This window comes from Scyliorhinus canicula, chromosome 23, assembly GCF_902713615.1.
Source record: "Scyliorhinus canicula chromosome 23, sScyCan1.1, whole genome shotgun sequence".
NCBI classification, from domain to species: Eukaryota; Metazoa; Chordata; class Chondrichthyes; order Carcharhiniformes; family Scyliorhinidae; genus Scyliorhinus; species Scyliorhinus canicula.
The window spans coordinates 1,878,919-1,902,168 of NC_052168.1; the positions used below are offsets into that span (position 1 = coordinate 1,878,919).

Below are 23,250 nucleotides of genomic sequence, written 5' to 3' on the forward strand. Positions count from 1 at the left end.
AATGATTCACTGGACCAAAACTTTATTTAACTTTAAGTTGAGTTTCTTCCTCAGCTATGAGTTTGGAGAATTGCATTTCTGGTTTATTGAGTTTAAGACTCCTGCCCGAGGCTGAATGTATTCAGTAATTCAATAGTTTGTTGAGTCAATAATTAATCCCATTTTTCAGTTGTTTTTGCTCTGCCGTTGAACGTGTTGATGCTGGTAAAACACCGTCTGCTGCCCCTCCCCGTGTCATTGTCACACCCAGACAATAGGGGGTCGGCCCCTTGTTCACAATTGTCTCCGACAGTGGTCTGCAGTAGAAAGGAGAGGGGATGGCACAGGAACTGTGGTTATATTCCTCTTGCTTCTCGCTTTGCCAAAACACAAATGATGGGGTATTCCACAACGTTAATCACAGTTGTGTTCTGCACCAACTTCCCTTGTTGTGAGTGGAATTATTGAACAGTCAACGATGTGCCTTGAAACTTGGCTCAGGATTCGAAGGATTACCTGAATGCCAAAGTGTCCTTCACAACTTTATCTCCAAGTGACCTGTTTTCAGCTGAGAAAGAAAGGGGGCGTGAGTCATTCAAAAACACCCGATATGGTATCATCCCAGCAGCACATAGCCAAGCACAAGGGTCCACATCGCACTAGAAACTCCCAAATCGCACTGCTTTAAAGAACACTTTCATTCTCTCCTTACCCCTCCTGTACCAATCCTTCCTGGGACAATGCCAAGTGGAGGACGCACGTCTCCCTGGCTGGACCAGGCCGCTTTTGTGGAGTGACCATTCACCAAACATCCACCGATGGTGGAGGGGGCTGTGGGGTAAAACGGTGACAGAGGGTCAGGGTTGGGGTATAATGTTGGGGGGGAAGTGTCTCGAGTTGTGTGTGGGATTTGGAGTGACCCTAGTTAGAGCCAGGAGTTTGGCAAGGACTCAGGGTCACTGGGAAAATATAGGATCCACTAATCATTTTATGAAACTTCCGAATGTAAACTCTAACGAGGGCCAGGAGATTACACGATGTTGCCAACAGTGAACGTCCATTACTATAGCGCCTATCACAACCCAGGAGCATGTTTCAGCTTTGTAATGAAATGTGTTTGCAGTTCAGTCCCTGGTGTTATGTAGGAAACACCAAAGCCAATTTTCACACAGCAAAATCCCACAAAGAGCAACATATTAAAGATCAAATTATCTGTTTTAGTGATGTTGATCATGTCGAATAATTTTTTTAATTAAATTGAGTACCCAAATCCTTTTTTTTCCCGCAATGATGGGGCAATTTAACATTGTTTCAAGTAGGCTTCAAATGAAGTTACTGTGAAAAGCCCCTAGTTGCCACATTCTGGCGCCTGTTCGGGGAGGCTGGTACGGGAATTGAACCCGTGCTGCTGGCCTGCCTTGGTCTGCTTTCAAAGTCAGCGATTTAGCCCTGTGCTAAACCAACATTGAAGCCTACTTGTGACAATAAGCGATTATTATTATTAATAAACCCCACACCGACAGTGACCCAGTGCTGGGATCGAACCTGGGTCCTCGGGTGCTGTGAGGCAGCAGTGCTAACCACTGTGACACTGTGCCGCCCCAATCGTGTTAAATAATCGCCAGAACTCCCCTTCACAATGATGTCATGGGGTCTTTTACATCCCCCTGTGGCAGTGCAGGACACCCTCGGTGCCACACGGGAAGATTTTGTACTCTTGTGTCTGGGGTGGGTCTTGAACCGACAACCCTCTTATCCAGGTGTGAGTGTGTGTTCCTGACTCACATGGGAAGAAACAAACGTATGCAAAAGGTTTGAGCCAGGTTAGAGCAGGAGCAGAATGGCTGGAACAGGCACAGGAAACCCAGACGGGGTTGGGTTAATTACGGAATGAATGAATCACTGGGCTGTTTTAATGAGTGGATGTGTTGTAGCTCGCGGTGATGGGTTGGGTCTGTCCTGTCTTCTGGAAATGGGTGGAATGTTGTTTGCTGTACAGTCACTGAAAACACCTGATTGTTTCTGAGGAAACTACTGCTCAACTCGTAAAGATTGCCAAATTCTGAAAATGTTTGAGAATTGGGTTGGGGGGGGGGGGGGGGGAGTTTGGAGCATAGTCACTGTCTTGAGATCGGAAACGCAGCAGCCAAACTCTGCACAGAAGGATCCCACAAACAGCAATGTCATCATGATGAGATGTTGATTGGGAGGTAAATATTTGACGTCCGGGCACTGGGGAGAACATCCTCCAGAATAGTGCCACAGGATACCATCAACTGAGTTTAACCCTTAACTCACAATACAGTAATTCTGACAGTGCGTCGCTCCCTCAAACTCCTGGAACTGCAACTTGAATGCAATTGGGAATGTTCCAATGGTCCATGGTGGGTGACGGCAGGACCCATTTAGGGGGGGGGGGGGGTGTTTAGAATGTCACCCCTGAGACTCTGGCTGCCTTGGATGGAGGCCTCGCTGTGAAACTGCAGTGCCTCCTGTGGGTGACAGGAGAATAAAGTGTGAAAGATAATAAAACCCCAAAATAGAAAACCTGGGTGAAGAGCTGCTGAAGCAAACTGTACTTTTTGGTTAACTCCTGTTGGTGTGGTGACAGATGCACAACTATTTCCCACATTGCCAGGTAATGGCTCCACTATTAACCGCTCCCTAAACCTTTCTTCCATCTGCTCCAACATCCCCTATGTGGCCCATGACAAATTTCCTCTTCAAGTACCGCGGGATGTTTTACCTGAAGGTTCAAGAAACACAAGTTGTTATCTGAAGGCACAGGGACCCTGCACTATCGTCACATCACTGAGGGCAGCACATCTTTGGGTTGTGGGGGTGAAATCCACGCAGACACGGGGAGAATGTGCAAACTCCACACAGTGACCCAGAGCCAGGATTGAACCTGGGACCTCAGCGCCGTGATGCAGCAGGGCTAACCCACTGTGCTGCCCAAGGTGATGAGGATTATTAAGGGTGCAGGTGTGAGTCAGGGAGTGACATCAGGTTTCTTTCCATGACCTTCTTCTCCCACATTGTTCTGTTTGTTTACACTGCACAGCATGGTGGTGTTTGCCTTTAAACAGAGAGTGTTTGTAGCTCTGAGACATGATTGAAAAGGGAAATGGCACAGATTATCCAGGTTTCTCAAATGGACGCTCACTCCGAGATGATGCAGTTAAAAACTGCACCCCCCCCCCCCCCTCCCCCCCCTCCCCGGCCCGAGATGCCCCCTAATCTGACGAATCAGAGAAAACCCAACAACAGAAAATTAAAGCATCTCATTAGAATCTGTGTTGTAATTATTCCTGTTTTAAAAGAAAAGGGGACTGTTACTCTGGGACAAATGGATCTGGCTGGAGTTTATTCTGACCAGTCCGAGAACGTTTGGTCATTTAAACTCTGAAATTCCACAACTTAGGCTTCAATATGATGACTGCACAATGTTCAGCACCATTCACAACTCCTCAGATAATGAAGCAGTCCATATCCAAATGCAGCAAGACCTGGACAATATCCAGGCTTAGGCTGAGAAGTGGAAAGTTACATTCGTGCCATACAAGTGCCAGGCAATGACCATCTCCTACAAGAGAAGATCTAACCATCGCCCCTTGTCATTCAATGGCATTACCATCGCTGAATCCCCATAATCAACATCCTGGGGGTTTGAGTTGGATGATCAGCCATGATCGTGATGAATGATGGAGCAGGCTTGAAGGGCCAAAAGGCCTCCTCCTATCTTCTATGTATCTATGTTATCATTGATCAGAAACTGAACTGGACCCAGCCACATTAATATTGTGGCTACCAGGGCAGGTCAAAGGCTAAGAATCCTACGGCGAATAACTCCTCTCCTGACCCCCCCAAAGCCTGTCCACCATCTACATGGCACAAGTCAGCAGTGTGATGGAATACTCTCCACTTGCCTGGATGAGCGCAGCTCCAACAACACTCGAGAAGCTCAACACCATCCAGGACAAAGCAGCCCCGCTTGATTGCTCCCCCTCCACAAACATTCACTCCCTCCACCACTGACGCACAGTGGCAGCCGTGTGTCCCATCTACAAGATGCACTGCAGCAACTCACCAAGGCTCCTTAGACAGCACCTTCCAAACCCACGACCACTACCATCGAGAAGGACAAAAGCAGCAGATACCTGGGAGGTTCCCCTCCAAGTCACTCACCACCCTGACTTGGAAACATATCGGCCGTTCCTTCACTGTTGCTGGGGCAACATCCTGGAACTCCCTCCCTAACAGCACAGTGGGTGTACCTACACCTCAAGGACTGCAGCGGTTCAAGAAGGCGGCTCACCCCCACCTTCTAGGTGATGGGCAATAAATGCTGGCCTAACCAACAATACCCACATCCTGTAAATGAATTTTAAAAAGCCCTGTCCTTGTAGTTGAATGTTGAAATGCTTATTTCCCTCTCAGTAAATTTCCTGTATTAAAGGAAATTTAAAATTGGCACCTCCCCTAAAGCCAATTTGGCATCAAATGAACCTTGACTATATTGCAGCTATTACCAGATCTGGACACTTCCTGATTCGGAGGTCGGGGGCACGGATATTTGGTGCCTGAGGTAGATGTTCAACCCCTATTGCCAGCCCTGCTAACGTTTGAACATGAATTTTGTGCATTAGTACCAATAAAAATTCTGCATTTCTAATTCCAGGTTTATTGAAGACGGAAAGCAGAATATTATGATATTAATTGTTCGTTCTCAGGATTGTTAATTGGTTTGGAAGAATCGTGTAGATGTATAAACTTGTAAAAATGTCACAGAAACAGAATGAGGAATGCGACGTGGAATCTTGCAAAAGGTGGCATTGTAAATACGTGGCTATGTATACTAATGCCGGGATAAGTGGATGTGTATCTGCTGACTTTTCATTCCCGCTGCTGAGGCGGTGTTGTTTACATGTGGAATTTCAGGAATAGGTCACTCAGTTTTCTTTCTGCCCCCACCCCCTCACATTTTGATGCCCCAGTCAGTCACTGGCCTGAAACACAATCCGGACCTGGCTTCTTCATTCTATTCCAGTGTTTTCTGAAGTATCAGAATGTGTGTAAATATTCCAGCTGCTGAACATTACACTCGCCCTTGATTTAACACGTGGGAGGGGCTTGCCAAAATTAAACTGGAGCTACCAGTTCAAACCCGCTCCAAATCCAACACTAAAGTACAACGAGCTTGGTGCTGTTTTCAAAAGTTTTTTTTTTATAAATTTAGATTAGCCAATTATTTTTTCCAATTAAGGGGCAATTTAGCGTGGCCACCTACTCTGCACATTTTTCTTTTTGGTTTGTGGGGGCGAAACCCACGCAGACACGGGGAGAATGTGCAAACTCCACACGGACAGTGACCCAGAGCCGGGATCGAACCTGGGACCTCAGCGCCGTGAGGCGGTTGTGCTAACCACTAGGCCACCGTGCTGCCCCTGCTGTTTTCAAAAGTGACCTTGTTTAGATTTCTTTGTTCTCCAACAGCTAATACAAGTCAATGGGGACAGATTAAATACTAAATCGCAATTTCCCCCAATTTAGTCCATTTGCTAAACGAGCCAAATTGAAACCTTACTCGGTGCTTAGCACTGCTGCCTCACGGTGCTGAGGTCCCAGGTTCAATCCCGGCCCTGGGTCCCTGTCCGTGTGGAGTTTGCACGTTCTCCCCGTGTTTGCGTGGGTCTCACCCCCACAAACCAAAGATGTGCAGGGTAGGTGGATCGGCCACGCTAAACTCCCCCTTAATTGGAAAAAATGAATTGGGTACTCAGAAACTGAGCTACACTGACCCAGAGCTCGAGCCGAGAGGAGATATCCCGCCAGCTTACAGCCTTCCAAATATTCTTCATAACATGATCTCAATTTATCAGAGAACATTTAATCTACAAGGTTTGGATAGCCGAGTGCCAAGGACATGCAGAAACCCAAACCATCAATATCTTCTCTTTAGTAGGAGTTAGAGTTAGAGTCAGCGGGTATTTATGTCGCACCTTCAGCCTCATGAAACATCCTGAGATGCTTCACAACAAAGTTATGAGGCAAAATTTAACATTGAGCTTTTCCAAAGAAATATAAAGACTGGTGGCCACAATCTTGGTCAAAGGGGTAGATTTTAATTGAAAATCGCTTATTGTCACGAGTAGGCTTCAATGAAGTTACTGTGAAAAGCCCCTAGTCGCCACATTCCGGCGCCTGTCCGGGGAGGCTGGTACGGGAATCGAACCGTGCTGCTGGCCTGCTTGGTCTGCTTTAAAAGCCAGCGATTTAGCTGAGTGAGCTAACCAGCCCCTGGTTGGGAGAATAAAGGTCATGGACCAAGCAGATGAAGGCATGACCATCGATGGTGGAGTGATAAAAGAAATCAGGGAGGAGAAGAGACCAGAAGTACAAAAATCTCGGATGGTTCTGGAGGAGGTCACACGGCATTGAGGGATTTGAACCCACAACTTTCAGATTCAGAGAGTGATGTCATAGAAAAGGTACAGCGCAGGAGGCCATTCAGCCTATCTTGTCCATGCCAGCCCGAGGGCACCAAGGTGCCCTCTCTAATCCCACCTTCCTGCACCCGCTCCATAGCCCTGTAGTTTACAGCACTTAATGTGCAGATCCAGGTACTTTTTAAAAGAGTTTAGGGTCTCTGCCTCCACCACCAACTCGGGCAGCGAATTCCAGACTCCCGCTACCCTCTGAGTAATAAAGTTCTTCCTCACGTCCCCTCTGCACCTTCTGCCACTTGTCTTTAATCGCTAGCCCCGGTTCTAGAATTCTCCACCAAGGGAAACAATTTGATCCTGTCCAATCTATCGCTTCCCCTCATAATTTTGGACACTTCAATTAAGTGACCCCTCAGCCTTCTTTGTTCCAAGGAAAATAACCCCAACCTATCCAATCTCTCCTCGTAGCCACACTTTTTAAAATAAATTTAGAGTACCCAATTATAATTTTTTCCAATTAGGGGGCAATTTAGCGTGGCCAATCCACCTACCCTGCACATCGTTGGGTTGTGGGGGTGAGACCCACGCAGACACGGGGAGAACGTGCAAACTCCACACGGACAGTGACCCGGGGCCAGGATCGAACCTGGGCCCTCAGAGCCGTGAGGCAGCAGTGCTAACCACTGTGCCACATGCCGCTGTGTAGCTACACTTTCCCAGCCCTGGCAACATTCTTGTAAACCCCCTCTGCTCTCTCTCCGGAGCAATAACCTCCTTCCTGTAATGTGACCAGAACTCCCCACAATACTCCAGCTGTGGCCTCACTAGTGTTTTATACAATTCCAACGTTATATCCTTACTTTTATATTCTATACCTCTGCCAATGAAGGACAGCATGCCATCTGCTTTCTTAACAACCTTGTCTACTTGAACTGATGCCTTTAAGGACCCGAGTACTTGCCCGCCAAGATCTCTCACTCCATCTCCCTCTCTTATTGCCATTTATTATGTGCTCCCTATAACTGTTTGACTTCCCTAAATGCTGACCTCACTTCTCTGTGTTAAATTCCATCTGTCACTTTATCGCCCACTCCACCAACCATCTATATCACTCTGGAGATTCTAGCTCTCCTCTACACTGTCCACCACTCGGCCAGTCTTTCCCCAATCATGCTCCTCATTCACGTCCAAATGGTTAATATATAGCACAAACAGTAAGGGTCCCATCACTGAGCCCTGTGGAACTCCACTTGAAACAGCTTTGCAATTGCAAGGGCAGCCATTGACCGTTACCCTTAGTTTCCTGTTACTAAGCCAACGTTTTATCCAGTTTTCCACATTGCCCTGTATCGCATAGGCTTTCACTTTCTTGACCAAACTGCTGTGCGGGACTTGCTAAAATGATTCACTAACCATTGGCCCCGAGGTCACATTCAACTATTCCCAAGTGTGCCTCTCACTGATTGCTCATCATGACCTGGGGCATGGCTTGAGCTCGAGATCCAGCGAACACAGTCTGAGACCAGTTAGCCTGACACACTCTAACCAAATAGGAGTCCTGATCTGGGGAAGTCAGCTGAATGGTTTGTAACTTTCGAATAAGTTTTTATAGAGAGACGGCTGCACTAATTAGTATTGGTAAAAGTATTAGTGACCACAGGAGAGTCACAGGTGAGGGAGGGAGGGGCAAGTGTGTCATATTCACCTCCACATAGAGCGGAAAAATCTAATTTTCTCTCCCAAAATGCAGTGACAGGTGGAGATAATTTGCAAAACTGAGTTTGCAGATTTTTGTTGGGCAATTAATAAATTTGGTAATTTTGTTGGAGAATGAAGGTGGATAAATTAAGTGACATAGAACATAGAACAGTACAGCACAGAACAGGCCCTTCAGCCCTCAATGTTGTGCCGAACAATGATCACCCTACTTAACCCGTAGACCCATAACCCAACAATCTCCCCATTAACCTTACACTACGGGCAATTTAGCATGGCCAATCCACCTAACCCGCACATCTTTGGACTGTGGGAGGAAAGCTATGATGGAATAGTGAGAGAACAAAGGGCTGAAGGTTCATCTTCTATTCCACACCGAAGAGAAAGTGCCTGCCCCGGTAACTGGGATTTACAATTAAAGGTGTATTGACACCAAATGGACTAACAGTTCTGGCTGTTGCGAAAGCAGGCAAAATGATGAATGCAGAAACACATGACTGATACAAAAGGCTCCTTGTGTGGGTTTTGCATACTGTAATTCCTAAACTATGCTGATCACTTGGTACCTCCCTCTCTACAATCATTCAGCTGTCAGCAGCCTGCGAAAAACAACATCTTTTCAAAAACAAGTCTTCAGAACCTGGGGCGCAGCTAAAATACGGCAGCCTTCATCATCAAAACAAACTCCAAGAGTAAACTGCGTCCCTTCGATATGGTTGAACTTCTGACTAGAATTACAGGTCCAAGATGGAATGCAAACCCAGCACGATTGTTCGCACATGCCAAGATTGAAAGAATAAGGGCTCTCTCTCACTGGGGGTCAGTTCCTGAAGGTGCGGGGGTCAGTTCCTGAAGGTGCTGACTCTCACTGGGACACAGTTCCTGAAGGTGCTGACTCTCACTGGGACACAGTTCCTGAAGGTGCTGACTCTCACTGGGACACAGTTCCTGAAGGTGCTGACTCTCACTGGGATACAGTTCCTGAAGGTGCTGACTCTCACTGGGACACAGTTCCTGAAGGTGCTGACTCTCACTGGGAGACAGTTCCTGAAGGTGCTGACTCTCACTGGGGGACAGTTCCTGAAGGTGCTGACTCTCACTGGGGGACAGTTCCTGAAGGTGCTGACTCTCACTGGGGGACAGTTCCTGAAGGTGCTGACTCTCTCTGGGACACAGTTCCTGAAGGTGCTGACTCTCACTGGGACACAGTTCCTGAAGGTGCTGACTCTCACTGGTGGTCAGTTCCTGAAGGTGCTGACTCTCACTGGGGGACAGTTCCTGAAGGTGCTGACTCTCACTGGGACACAGTTCCTGAAGGTGCTGACTGTCACTGGGATACAGTTCCTGAAGGTGCTGACTCTCACTGGGACACAGTTCTTGAAGGTGCTGACTCTCTCTGGGACACAGTTCCTGAAGGTGCGGACTCTCACTGGTGGTCAGTTCCTGAAGGTGCTGACTCTCACTGGGAGACAGTTCCTGAAGGTGCTGACTCTCACTGGGACACAGTTCCTGAAGGTGCTGACTCTCATTGGGACACAGTTTCTGAAGGTGCTGACTCTCACTGGGACACAGTTTCTGAAGGTGCTGACTCTCACTAGGGGACAGTTCCTGAAGGTGCTGACTCTCACTGGGGGGCAGTTCCTGAAGGTGCTGACTCTCACTGGGGGGCAGTTCCTGAAGGTGCTGACTCTCACTGGGGGACAGTTCCTGAAGGTGCTGACTCTCACTGGGGGACAGTTCCTGAAGGTGCTGACTCTCACTGGGACTCAGTTCCTGAAGGTGCTGACTCTCACTGGGGGACAGTTCCTGAAGGTGCTGACTCTCACTGGGATACAGTTCCTGAAGGTGCTGACTCTCACTGGGGGACAGTTCCTGAAGGTGCTGACTCTCACTGGGACACAGTTCCTGAAGGTGCTGACTCTCACTGGGACACAGTTCCTGAAGGTGCTGACTCTCACTGGGGGGCAGTTCCTGAAGGTGCTGACTCTCACTGGGACACAGTTCCTGAAGGTGCTGACTCTCACTGGGACACAGTTCCTGAAGGTGCTGACTCTCACTGGGACACAGTTCCTGAAGGTGCTGACTCTCACTGGGATACAGTTCCTGAAGGTGCTGACTCTCACTGGGGTACAGTTCCTGAAGGTGCTGACTCTCACTGGGACACAGTTCCTGAAGGTGCTGACTCTCACTGGGACACAGTTCCTGAAGGTGCTGACTCTCACTGGGACACAGTTCCTGAAGGTGCTGACTCTCACTGGGGGACAGTTCCTGAAGGTGCTGACTCTCACTGGGGGACAGTTCCTGAAGGTGCTGACTCTCACTGGGGGGCAGTTCCTGAAGGTGCTGACTCTCACTGGGGGACAGTTCCTGAAGGTGCTGACTCTCACTGGGACTCAGTTCCTGAAGGTGCTGACTCTCACTGGGGGACAGTTCCTGAAGGTGCTGACTCTCACTGGGATACAGTTCCTGAAGGTGCTGACTCTCACTGGGGGACAGTTCCTGAAGGTGCTGACTCTCACTGGGACACAGTTCCTGAAGGTGCTGACTCTCACTGGGACACAGTTCCTGAAGGTGCTGACTCTCACTGGGACACAGTTCCTGAAGGTGCTGACTCTCACTGGGACACAGTTCCTGAAGGTGCTGACTCTCACTGGGATACAGTTCCTGAAGGTGCTGACTCTCACTGGGGTACAGTTCCTGAAGGTGCTGACTCTCACTGGGACACAGTTCCTGAAGGTGCTGACTCTCACTGGGACACAGTTCCTGAAGGTGCTGACTCTCACTGGGACACAGTTCCTGAAGGTGCTGACTCTCACTGGGACACAGTTCCTGAAGGTGCTGACTCTCACTGGGACACAGTTCCTGAAGGTGCTGACTCTCACTGGGACACAGTTCCTGAAGGTGCTGACTCTCACTGGGAGACAGTTCCTGAAGGTGCTGACTCTCACTGGGGGACAGTTCCTGAAGGTGCTGACTCTCACTGGGGGACAGTTCCTGAAGGTGCTGACTCTCACTGGGACACAGTTCCTGAAGGTGCTGACTCTCACTGGGACACAGTTCCTGAAGGTGCTGACTCTCACTGGGACACAGTTCCTGAAGGTGCTGACTCTCACTGGGACACAGTTCCTGAAGGTGCTGACTCTCACTGGGGGACAGTTCCTGAAGGTGCTGACTCTCACTGGGACACAGTTCCTGAAGGTGCTGACTCTCACTGGGACACAGTTCCTGAAGGTGCTGACTCTCACTGGGGGACAGTTCCTGAAGGTGCTGACTCTCACTGGGATACAGTTCCTGAAGGTGCTGACTCTCACTGGGACACAGTTCCTGAAGGTGCTGACTCTCACTGGGACACAGTTCCTGAAGGTGCTGACTCTCACTGGGGTACAGTTCCTGAAGGTGCTGACTCTCACTGGGACACAGTTCCTGAAGGTGCTGACTCTCACTGGGACACAGTTCCTGAAGGTGCTGACTCTCACTGGGATACAGTTCCTGAAGGTGCTGACTCTCACTGGGACACAGTTCCTGAAGGTGCTGACTCTCACTGGGACACAGTTCCTGAAGGTGCTGACTCTCACTGGGACACAGTTCCTGAAGGTGCTGACTCTCACTGGGACACAGTTCCTGAAGGTGCTGACTCTCACTGGGACACAGTTCCTGAAGGTGCTGACTCTCACTGGGATACAGTTCCTGAAGGTGCTGACTCTCACTGGGACACAGTTCCTGAAGGTGCTGACTCTCACTGGGACACAGTTCCTGAAGGTGCTGACTCTCACTGGGACACAGTTCCTGAAGGTGCTGACTCTCACTGGGACACAGTTCCTGAAGGTGCTGACTCTCACTGGGACACAGTTCCTGAAGGTGCTGACTCTCACTGGGATACAGTTCCTGAAGGTGCTGACTCTCACTGGGACACAGTTCCTGAAGGTGCTGACTCTCACTGGGATACAGTTCCTGAAGGTGCTGACTCTCACTGGGGACACAGTTTCTGAAGGTGCTGACTCTCACTGGGGGACAGTTCCTGAAGGTGCTGACTCTCACTGGGATACAGTTCCTGAAGGTGCTGACTCTCACTGGGGACACAGTTTCTGAAGGTGCTGACTCTCACTGGGGGACAGTTCCTGAAGGTGCTGACTCTCACTGGGACACAGTTCCTGAAGGTGCTGACTCTCACTGGGACACAGTTCCTGAAGGTGCTGACTCTCACTGGGACACAGTTCCTGAAGGTGCTGACTCTCACTGGGGGACAGTTCCTGAAGGTGCTGACTCTCTCTGGGACAGCTCCTGAAGGTGCTGACTCTCACTGGGATACAGTTCCTGAAGGTGCTGACTCTCACTGGGACACAGTTCCTGAAGGTGCTGACTCTCACTGGGACACAGTTCCTGAAGGTGCTGACTCTCACTGGGACACAGTTCCTGAAGGTGCTGACTCTCACTGGGACACAGTTCCTGAAGGTGCTGACTCTCACTGGGACACAGTTCCTGAAGGTGCTGACTCTCACTGGGACACAGTTCCTGAAGGTGCTGACTCTCACTGGGGGACAGTTCCTGAAGGTGCTGACTCTCACTGGGATACAGTTCCTGAAGGTGCTGACTCTCAGTTAGGGGACAGATCCTGAAGGTGCTGACTCTCAGTTAGGAGACAGCTCCTGAAAGACACGATGAGAGTGATGAACGAAACACTAAGAGATGAAACGTGTGTGGTGAATTTTAAACCCTTGCATTGGCCTCAGTATCTTGGGTAAATATTTACTCTTCCCCTAATGTCACCTAATCTGGCTGTCTGGTCATTTCCACATTGCCGTTTGTGATCAATGTCCCAGAGCCGTGACCTCTGCAGCCCCCAAGGATCTATCCATGCCCTCACCGTGACCTTTCCTTGACCTCACTGTGACCTCTCCATCCCTTCTCCCTGCCCTCTCCGTGACCTTTCCTCTTTCTCATCTGCATCCCTCCGTGACCTCACTGAAAGCTCAGCATTAATTATTATGTAAACGCTGATTATGCCCAGCTCTACCTCACCAAATTAGGGTGGCCAGTCCACAATTCAAGCATCGTAAAAGTTGGGCCAATGGAATTTTGTTTATATAAAGGAGGTTCCCTGAGGAGTAGATAATTAGAGACATTGGGCTGAATTCTCTGCCGTCGGTACTCTCCATTTTGCTGGCTGCCCAGGGGGGTTTCCCGACAGCGTGGGTCTGTCCCACAGTTTCAATCCCGTCTCTGGGTCACTGTCCGTGTGGAACATGGAACAGTACAGCACAGAACAGGCCCTTCGGCCCTCGATGTTGTGCCGAGCTTTGTCTGAAACCAAGATCAAGCTATCCCACTCCCTGTCATTCTGGTGTGCTCCATGTGCCTATCCAATAACCGCTTGAAAGTTCCTAAAGTGTCCAACTCCACTATCACAGCAGGAAGTCCATTCCACACCCTAACCGCTCCCTGAGTAAAGAACCTACCTTGGACATCCCTCCTATATCTCCCACCCTGAACCTTATAGTTATGCCCCCTTGTAACAGCTTCATCCACCAGAGGAAATAGTCTCTGAACGTCCACTCTATCTATCCCCCTCATCATCTTATAAACCTCTATTAAGTCGCCTCTCATCCTCTTTCGCTCCAATGAGAAAAGCCCTCGCTCCCTCAACCTTTCCTCATAAGACCAACCCTCCAGTTTGCACATTCTCCCCGTGTCTGTGTGGGTTTCACCCCCACAACCCAAAGATGTGCAGGGTAGGTGGATTGGCTACGCTAAATTGCCCCTTAATTGGAAAAAATGAATTGGGTACTCTAAATTTATATTTAAAAAAAAGAAATGTCAAATGCCCTTGAATGTTCAGGGCCCATTCCATATTTGAAACCATCGCCAATGGCGATCATCATATTATTTGTGCGCTCGATTCCCCCATCTTATTCTGAGTGCTGTTTGCATTCAGATAACGAACCGTTCATTCTGTCCTTGCACCATTTCACCCCCCCAACTCTCCGACCTCATTTGCTGAGTGACTTTGGCTCCCAGTCAGGCAACAGCTCAATTTTAAACTTCTCATCTTTATTTTTAAATCTTTTCTTGGCCTTTCCCCTCCCTATCTCTCTATAATCTCCTCCAGCCCCGCAACCCTCCATGATAATTACCCTCCTCGAGTTCTGGCTCTCTGGGCTTCTAATTGTACCCATTGGCTGCCCTGCCTTTAGCTACCTCGGCCCCAAGGTCTTCCCTTCAATAGACCCAAAATCTACCCCCTGACCAAGCTTCAGGTCATCTGACCCAACGTCTCCATATGTCGCTCCATGTCATACATGTCTGATCACAATGTCTCCAGATTTTTTTTTTTAAATTTAGATTACCCAATTATTTTTTCCAATTAAGGGGCAATTTAGTGTGGCCAATCCACCTACTCCGCACAGCATTGGGTTGTGGGGGTGAGACCCACGCAGACACGGGGAGAATGTGCAAACAGACAGTGACCCAGAATCGAACCTGGGACCTCAGCGCTGTGAGGCGGTTGTGCTAACCACTAGGCCACCCTGCTGCCCTGTCTCCAGATTTTTATCGTGTTAAAGACACAATAAGTTTAATTGTTGGCAAATTTGTTGCTCTGCCAACTTAAAACCTTTGCGATGTTCTGAGGAGGTTAGAGAGTTCTTTGAGCTGCTGAGTTTAATCACGGTGCGTGGGGGAGAAAGAGCACAAATTTAGACATGTCACACAATTGATCTTGTTGCTGGAGTGATGTATTGCACATTTTAAACTGCTTTAGGGATAATTATCTCCCTGGTTTAGCACACTGGGCTAAATCGCTAGTTTTGAAAGCAGACCAAGGCAGGCCAGCAGCCCGGGTTCAATTCCCGTACCAGCCTCCCTGAACAGGCGCCGGAATGTGGTGACTAGGGGCTTGTCACAGTAACTTCATTGAAGCCTACTCGTGACAATAAGCGATTTTCATTTCATTTCCCAGTTGTTTAAATGCTTGCTGTATGTGAATAGCGACGGCCACAAGTCTCCTGTTCTCATCACTAACACAGGGGGCACCATTAAATATACTGGCTCCCAACTTTATCATCAGGGTGGGATCAGGTCATGTGATCTTAGTACAAGTGATGCTGCCCCCCCCCCCCGGTTGAGCAGGTTCTGGGTGTGAATTCATTGCCTGTGTAACAGGCCAGGGGCCGGAGCTGGGAGAAGGTGAAGATTGACGAGGGTGCAGAGGGAATAACGGATTGGTCTGTGGCCAATTTAACCCAAAGTGCTTTCCTTTCTTTTTAAGTACAAGTTAGAGCACCCAATTATTATTCCCAATTAAGGGGCAATTTAGCACGGCCAATCCACCTACCCAGCACATCTTTGGGTTGTGGGGGCAAAACCCACGCAGACACGGGGAGAATGTGCAAACTCCACATGGACAGTGACCCGGGGCCGGGATTGAACCTGGGACCTCGGCGGCGTGAGGCAGCAGTGCTAACCACTGTGCCAATGTGCCGTGGCCCCCCCGCCCTCCCCCCCCAGTGCATTCCTGCTGTAATATTAACTGATTCAAACACACACTGCAAATCCTTTAATTAAACTTTATTGTCGCTATAAAAATGTTATCAATAGTTAAAACCACTGATCTAATAAATATTTACATAGATAAATTTACAGTTATTATAATTCCACGGCTGCAAGTGCAGAGAGGCAGAGAACAGGAGAGTCATTAGAAAATCACCTCTGGCCTTTTATATTATAGAACTATTTATTTTTAGAAACGATGCGGATTGAATTGCGATTTGGGAATTTCTCCATCCCAGCTGATCCAGCAGCTCTGAGAGGACAGGAAGATTCACGGATTACAACATCGTGGCGGAGCTGGGAGATGCAAATCAGTGCAAGGAAGAGAAAGATCCCAAGTGTAGCAGATACCTGGGCAGTGGAGTTTTCAGCCTCTGTGACCCAACAGTATCCCTGCCTTAGGGAGGGGACATGGGCAGGGGAACCATGCACGGGGTCACTCTGCAGCCACTCCTGGCAACAGGTGATGCACATGGAGGTTAGTTCGGTGATTACTCCTTTAGCTTCACTCGGACTGGTATATTCAAGAAGGGATTCAGGAAGGTGGGCATGGATGGCGCAGTTGTTAGCACTGCTGCCTCACGGTGTCGAGGACCCGGGTCACTGTCCGTGTGGAGTTTGCACATTCTCCCCGTGTCTGCGTGGGTCTCACCCCCACAACCCAAAGATGTGCTGGGTAGGTGGATTGGCCACGCTAAATTGCCCCTTAATTGGAGAAGAATTGGACACTTTAAAATTGCAACAAAAAAAAAGAGGGAAAAAAAAGGTTGGGCAAGGGAGAGGGTGAGCGAGAAAGCGCCTCGGGAGAAGAGGGGCAAAGTAGAGAAAGAAAGGAAATCTGCACTGCAGACAAACAAACAAACAAACAGATGCCACCCCAAGTATTTTAACACACACACATTGACATCACCAATAGCTTATCGAATAAAATCAATGTGGCAAAATTAATTTCAGGGTTGATAATCTGATTCATATTGTAAATTAAAGCATTCATTGATTTGATTGTTATTCGTGATAAACATAAATAGATTTCTTTCCATGGTATTACGACAATTGACAGAGTAATGCCCAGAGACAGACCCGTGGAGTCAGAGAACCAGCACTTTGCAGCAGTAACCAGGGAACCAGTGACTGACTGACTTGCCCATTGAGTAAATACTTCACATCCTGGACAGGAATCAGGGGAAAAGTTTTCCCATGTTGATAAGCTGATGCCTCCAGGAACTCTCTGCTCACTGAAGAATCTCAGTCAACGTACAGCCGAGAGACGCGAGTGAGGGATGAGTGAAGTGGGCAGCCTTGTGACAGGACCGGCCCGGCTTGTCGCCTCTTGAGTGAGCCCTGAATGTTCTAGAATGTTGTCTGCCTGTTATGGTAGTTGAGGTAAGGATCTTGTAAGAGGGGTGTGGGGTGGTAGCTGGGTCTGGTATGAGGGCGAGGGATGGTAAACTCCTGGGGGGAGGAATACACCTAAAAACAGAAAGTGCACAACGTTAGATTAGAGTCAAGGGTTAAAGTCGACACGTTTACATAACCAACCTACAACCTTGAAGACATTGGTCTTCATTGTTATGGGATCTGTAACCCACTCCTCAGGAAAGGTGCTCCTGGGGGCAGCACGGTGGCACAGTGGTTAGCACTGCTGCCTAAGGCGCTGAGGACCCAGGTTCGGATCCCGGCCCTGGGTCACTGTCCGTGTGGAGTTTACACATTCTCCCTGTGGCTGTGTGGGTTTCACCCCCCACACCCCAAAGATGTGCAGGCTAGGCGGATTGGCCACGCTAAATTGCCCCTTAATTGGGTACTCTAAATTTTTTTTAAAAAGGAAAGGTGCTTCTGCGATTTCCTGTCACTTGGAATCCCCAGTATTGATGCACCCTTTGGTTCCGGAATATGGGGAGACACCAGGTGTCAAAACACTCCGCTTTGGGACCCCCTCTGGGACTCAGTTCCTCCTCTCGCAGGAAGTTTACTACACCTTTTCAAAATGGCAGGAGGTTGCGATGGGAATAGACGGAGAGGAACCATTTTTACTGGCAGGAGGATCAGTAACCATAGGAACACAAATGTCAACGGTATTGTTATTGGCAGAACCAGAGATTACAAAAACAAGCAGCAGCAGAGTGGGTTTAATTGTTTAACTCTTGAAAAGAAACTGCCAAGGACCAGCCGGCTGGGAGGTTTCTGTGACTGGGCTGTGCCAGTTTAAGAGTGAAGGGCCTGGGTATGAAAAACGTGCCAAACCTTCGGATGTGGAAGTGAACAGCAAGAGTCTCAATAACTCTGCGGCAAAGACAGAAAGTGGAGTCCCTGCCATCATTTAGGGACAGTGCAATGAGTTGAGGGGTAGAGGTTTGTGAACGAGCTGGGACAATGAACTGGTTGATGCAGGACAAGGCTGAATACACAGAGATAGTGTCAGCAGGAATCTGTACTTACATTTCGGCCCATGGGCGAAGGGCCTCTATATGAGGGCGAGTGGAGATTGTCTTCAAAATTCAGAGCGATTCCTGTAGAGGCAAATTAAATCAGGTGAGAAAAAGCTGATAGTTAACACGGTCGTGCCTCAGCTCCATGCCACCACCCTTCAATTGTTCTCTACGTTTACATCTTGAGATATCCCAGGGGGCAGCACGGTGATGCATTGGTTAGCACGGCTGCCTCACGCCACCGAGGACCCGGGTTTGATCCCAGCCCCGGGTCACTGTCCGTGTGGAGTTTGCACATTCTCCCCGTGTCTGCGTGGGTCTCACCCCCCACAACCCAAAGATGTGCAGGGTAGGTGGATTGGCCGCGCTAAATTGTCCCTTCTCTTTAAAAAAAAAACACATCTGCTGAGGGGAGGGGGGGAAACAATTACTCACCTCGGTTGGACTCCTCCAAGAAGAACACTTGATTGTCCACACCCTTCAGTCCTGGATTCCTTTGACTTGAAGCTATGTTTTCTGGTGGGTCATCTTCTTTCTTTGCCGGGCAGGTGATGTGCCGGAGTTCCGGGAGAATGTAGAACAGGATGAAAACCCAGCCATTGGCGACCAGCGCAATGCTGAGGGTTGGATCATCCCAATCCGGACTCTTGTTTAACTCGGCGTTACCACGCACAAACATGACAATCCACACCACCCAAATAGCTATGGAGAAGAACATGGTGACAAAGATGTGAGCTCCGTGTTTCTTCCACTTTCTATAGTGGCCGCAGAAAGTGAAGGTGGACAGGATGAAAGTCAGGGCCATTAGGAACATAACGTAGATCAACAGCATAACAAAGTCTTTGTTTTCATAGCTACAGACGTTATTGAGTCGGACAGTGGTCAGCACCAGGTACTCAACGGCAATGATGACTTGTACCAGAGTCAGAACCAGAACCAAGCCAATCATTTTACAGGTTGAGGGACCTTCGCCTGTTCGCACCAACCTCTGGAGCCTCCACGCATGGGCCAGGAGGCAGGAGAAAGATATGGAGAAGAGGACTCCCCAAAGGAAGAGTCGGGTGGGACATGTCCTCTGGTCAAATTTGATGATGAAAGCAAAGGTCAAACCAAATATTCCCAGTGTGCTATTCAGAAAAATCCACTGGATGGCCACACTGGCTTTCTTCCTCTTGTCCTGAATGAATGGGATGATGCAGAGCAGAACCACGATTAATATCAGAGTGATGACGATTCCAACAGCAGCAATGGCTTCCAAAACAACGCCCCAAACAGCATTGAGGTCACACAGATTGAAATAAACTGATTCAAGGCTTGATTCGCAGCCCCTGGGAGGTGGACTCTGGGCTGATCCACAATCCAATAGATATAATAGAAGCAAAATGGGCAACGTGGAGAATATCTTTAAATCCATCCTGAAAGAGAGATGACACTAGCTGTAAAACATAAAATTTGTAAAGTACTTAAAAAATGTAGGTTCTGTGTGACTAATCTCTCTAATCCATGACTTGTTTATATTTATGGGCGGCACGGTGGCATTGTGGTTAGCACTGCTGCCTCATGGCACCGAGGATCCGGGTTCGATCCCGGCCCCGGGTCACTGTCCGTGTGGCGTTTGCACATTCTCCCCGTGTCTGCGTGGGTTTCACCCCCACAACCCAAAGATGTGCAGGTTAAGTGGATTGGCTGTGCTAAATTGCCCCTTAATTGGAAACAAATTGGGTACTTAAAATTTTTTTTTAAACTCTTTTTTGTATTTCTTCTTGGGATGTGGGCAGTTTCCTCATATGAAAAGAAAATTGCTTATTGTCACAAGTCGGCTTCAAATGAAGTTACTGTGAAAAGCCCCTAGTCACCACATTCTGGCACCTGTTCGTGGAGGCTGTTACAGGAATTGAACCGTGCTGCTAGCCTGCTTTCAAAGCCAGCGATTTAGCGTTGTGCTAAACAGCTCCTTATTAAGTGCCCATCACTATTTCCTCCTGAGTAAATGACAACACTCTTGAATCACTTGTTGCCCTTTGAAGGATATTTAAAGTAAATAGTGCATGACCTTGGTTTAGAGCATTGATCACAATAATCTGGAACAGGGTGTGTGTTTTTACTGCACCCAGCACTTCACTATCTCTCAGTCTCAATTCTGTATATTCACTGAACGGGGGGGGGGGGGGGGTGTTACACATTGTATCAGAACCCTGCTAACGATCTCGTCACATGTTTTGCTCATCTTCACCAGTTACTGAGAGGGTTAAACCCTTCAGCTTGGTTAAAGGCACACAAGTTACTGGCATTGCAAAAACATCCCAAGGACACATCTCGCTGGTGCCACATTGTCTGGCGTTGGCAGAAAGGGAGGCGTTAATCACACACAACTGTTTATTGCTGCAACATCCCTATCTTGGGAAAAGCTGTTATCCAAAATCGGACAGGAGAGGTGATTGGCGGGCAGCATGGCGGCCTAGTGGTTAGCACAACCGCCTCACGGCGCTGAGGTCCCAGGTTCGATCCCGGCTCTGGGTCACTGTCTGTGTGGAGTTTGCACGTTCTCCCCGTGTCTGCGTGGGTTTTGTCCCCACAACCCAAAAAATGTGCAGAGTAGGTGGATTGGCCATGCTAAATTGCCCCTTAATTGGAAAAAATAATTGGGTAATCTAAATTTAAATAAAAAGAGAGGTGATTGGATATTGTCACTAATTAGACATGCACATATTGTAATTGGTGAATTGTTCACATACTATGCATGATTTAAACCTAATCGATACTAATGATTGAACATAGATACTAGTAATAAATGATTGGTATATGCTAATTTCTTATATTAAAATCTGATGTAAACTGTGTCTAATCTAAGGGCTCTCTGGCATGTTGGAACATCACAGCCCTTTGCTTTTGGAATAAACGCCTTGTTTCAAACTCCGAGAATCTCTGCCTGGGTGTCTCTTTTCATTTTTCCCAATTAAGGGACAATTTATCGTGGCCAATCCACCTACCCTGCACATCTTTTGGTTGTGGGGTGAAACCCACGCTAACACGGGGAGAATGTGCAAACTCCACACGGACAGTGACCCAGAGCCGGGATCGAAACTGGGACCTCGGAGCTGTGAGGTAGCAGTGCTAACCACTGTGCCACCATGCTGCCCCTGTCTGGGTCCCCGAGACTGAATAGCTGTACTTCTCTTCCACATTGCTACTTGCCCAAAACCAAATTGTAATATTGTCTTTTGGATTGAAAATCCTTTTCCAACTGTAGAAAATATCTCAGCCATTTCTTCTCCATTAGCCCCCATTGTACCCGAAGACTCACTAAAGTTCATTCCAGGAATAAAGATCATGACTGTCCCAGTGAGAGAGACAGAGCCAGGTCTCATTGGGAGACTTTTCAGCATGAAGCATTGGCCAGCAATAAAAACCCTGATGACTCATTCACCCCCATCGATTCTGCACCGACCCTCTGAAAGAGCACCCTACCTTGGTCCTATCCCCCACTCCGATCTAACCTGCACATATCTGCACTGGGAGGAAAGGATACTGGGAGAACTTAAACTCCACACAGACAAGACAGTCGGCAAGACCAGAATTGAACCCCAGGTCCCTGGCGCTGTGAGGCAGCAGTGCTAACCACTGTGCTGCCCTCCCTGCTCATCCCAAGATTAGAAACACCAGAAAAATGAATAGCCAGGGATATCTTCGTGCTGGAATGTCTATGTAAAATGAAAGTTAACCAGAGCAAAATACTGCATTTATTGGAGTTCTGAAACAAAATTTAAAATGCTGGAAATACTGAGCATGTCTGTAGTAGAGAGAGAGAGAGAGAAACTGAGTTAACAATTTAGGTCAATGACATTTGACCAGGACTGATTCAGAGATTGATTCAGAGTCACAGACCTGGAACATTAATTCTTTCTCTCTTCACACAGTCTGCTTGGACCTGCTGAGTGTCAATAGCATTTTCTGTGATGGTTTCTGAGCAAAAGGAGGGTCCATGATTGGTGCCACACTAACTTTAACAGCATCATTGAGAAGGTGGAGATCCTGGAGACTCCAGAGTGGGATGTGAGTGGGTGGCAGGACTGGCACAGGGGGAGGAGTGGCTGAAATCGCTTTTCCATGTGCACAGGACTGGGCAGAGAAAGATCGCTGCTGAACACAAGTGGCTGACGCTGAAACATACAAGCTCAAAGTGGAAAATCTCAGCCTTGCATTGCTGCCACCAGCCGAGAGCATAGTGTGGGATCGGCCTCTGCAACGCCCCAAACTCCCTGCCTTGTATGTGAAGAAGCTCCGTTTGCATTGAGGAGAGTGTCAGTCAGCCACATAGCCAGACTCACCCCCCCCCTGATGACCCAGGGAAGCTCTGACACTTCACACTGGCTTCGCCCCACCCGGCCCTCAGTAAAACAAACATTTCCAGCTCAGTCCTCAAATTCCAGCTCAAGTATTTTACCCATTTACAAAAACAAAATACAAGTAGCATGGGAAAATAAGACAAATTCGTATTTGCTGCTAGCTTGTGAAAGTCAGAATATCAAATAAATGCAGGAAACGTTGAAACAGCAGAGTTCCTACCTGGCAAACGGGCTGTGAGTTCTCAGTGTGTCTGAATGCTGAGCAATTCGCACTCTGCCGTTCCTTTATATCCTCCAGGTGTGCCCAGGTGTGTCCAGGTAAACGTCAGATCTCTCTGACGGTGCTGTGGTTCCGCCTGTTGTTTTTTTAAAACCCTGTTGAAGTAATTGCAACTCCTCCCTGGTATTGCTGCAAACTCCTCCAGGCAAAGCCCTTCAACCATCATCCACTTATTCTACATAGCTGAAAAACTTGCTTTTATATGACGCCTCTCTCATCTCAGAGCTTCCCATTGTGCTGAACTGTGCTGTAAATTCTATGATCTATGGACAGGCGCTGGGGAACTTTTGAACTGCCTGAAACTGCTGTAATGCAGGAAAGTGCTGCAGCCAATCTGTTCACAGTAAGCTCCCACAATCAACAAAGAGCCCCCCCCCCTGGTCCTGATGCCCCCCCAGGTATAACTAGAGGGGCCCTTGCTGATAAAAGCAAATTTCTGCAGATGTTGGAATCTGAACCAAAAACAGAAAATGCTGGACAATCTCAGCAGGTCTGGCAGCCTCTGTGAC

The 23,250-nt window shown here is 48.3% G+C and overlaps 1 protein-coding gene across 2 annotated transcripts; it reads right to left on the bottom strand.

Annotated features, from left to right (window-relative positions):
* Nucleotides 1-23,004, bottom strand: LOC119956468 (G-protein coupled receptor family C group 5 member B-like). Of its 2 annotated transcripts, none has more exons than XM_038783740.1 (4): nt 22,682-23,004; nt 18,551-19,530; nt 18,126-18,196; nt 1-547 (listed from the first exon to the last, which is right to left on the bottom strand). In XM_038783740.1, exons 2-4 carry the CDS (start codon nt 19,527-19,529, stop codon nt 515-517), a joined length of 1,083 nt encoding a protein of 360 aa, XP_038639668.1. In that variant the 5' UTR covers nt 19,530; nt 22,682-23,004; the 3' UTR covers nt 1-514. The 2 variants fall into 2 exon arrangements, with proteins under 2 accessions (XP_038639668.1, XP_038639667.1); XM_038783739.1 differs by lacking the exon at nt 1-547 and adding an exon at nt 16,557-17,156 and having other exon boundaries at nt 22,682-22,833.
* Between the last annotated feature and the right edge of the window lie 246 nt (nt 23,005-23,250).

Coding starts and splice junctions, on each gene's coding strand:
- LOC119956468 (XM_038783739.1), bottom strand. CDS start 19,529: ATGGATTTAAAGATATTCTCCACGTTGCCCATTTTGCTTCTATTATAT. Junction 18,197..18,550: donor CTTGGAGGAGTCCAACCGAG/GTGAGTAATTGT, acceptor TTGCCTCTACAG/GAATCGCTCTGAATTTTGAA. Junction 17,157..18,125: donor CTTCGCCCATGGGCCGAAAT/GTAAGTACAGAT, acceptor TTCTGTTTTTAG/GTGTATTCCTCCCCCCAGGA.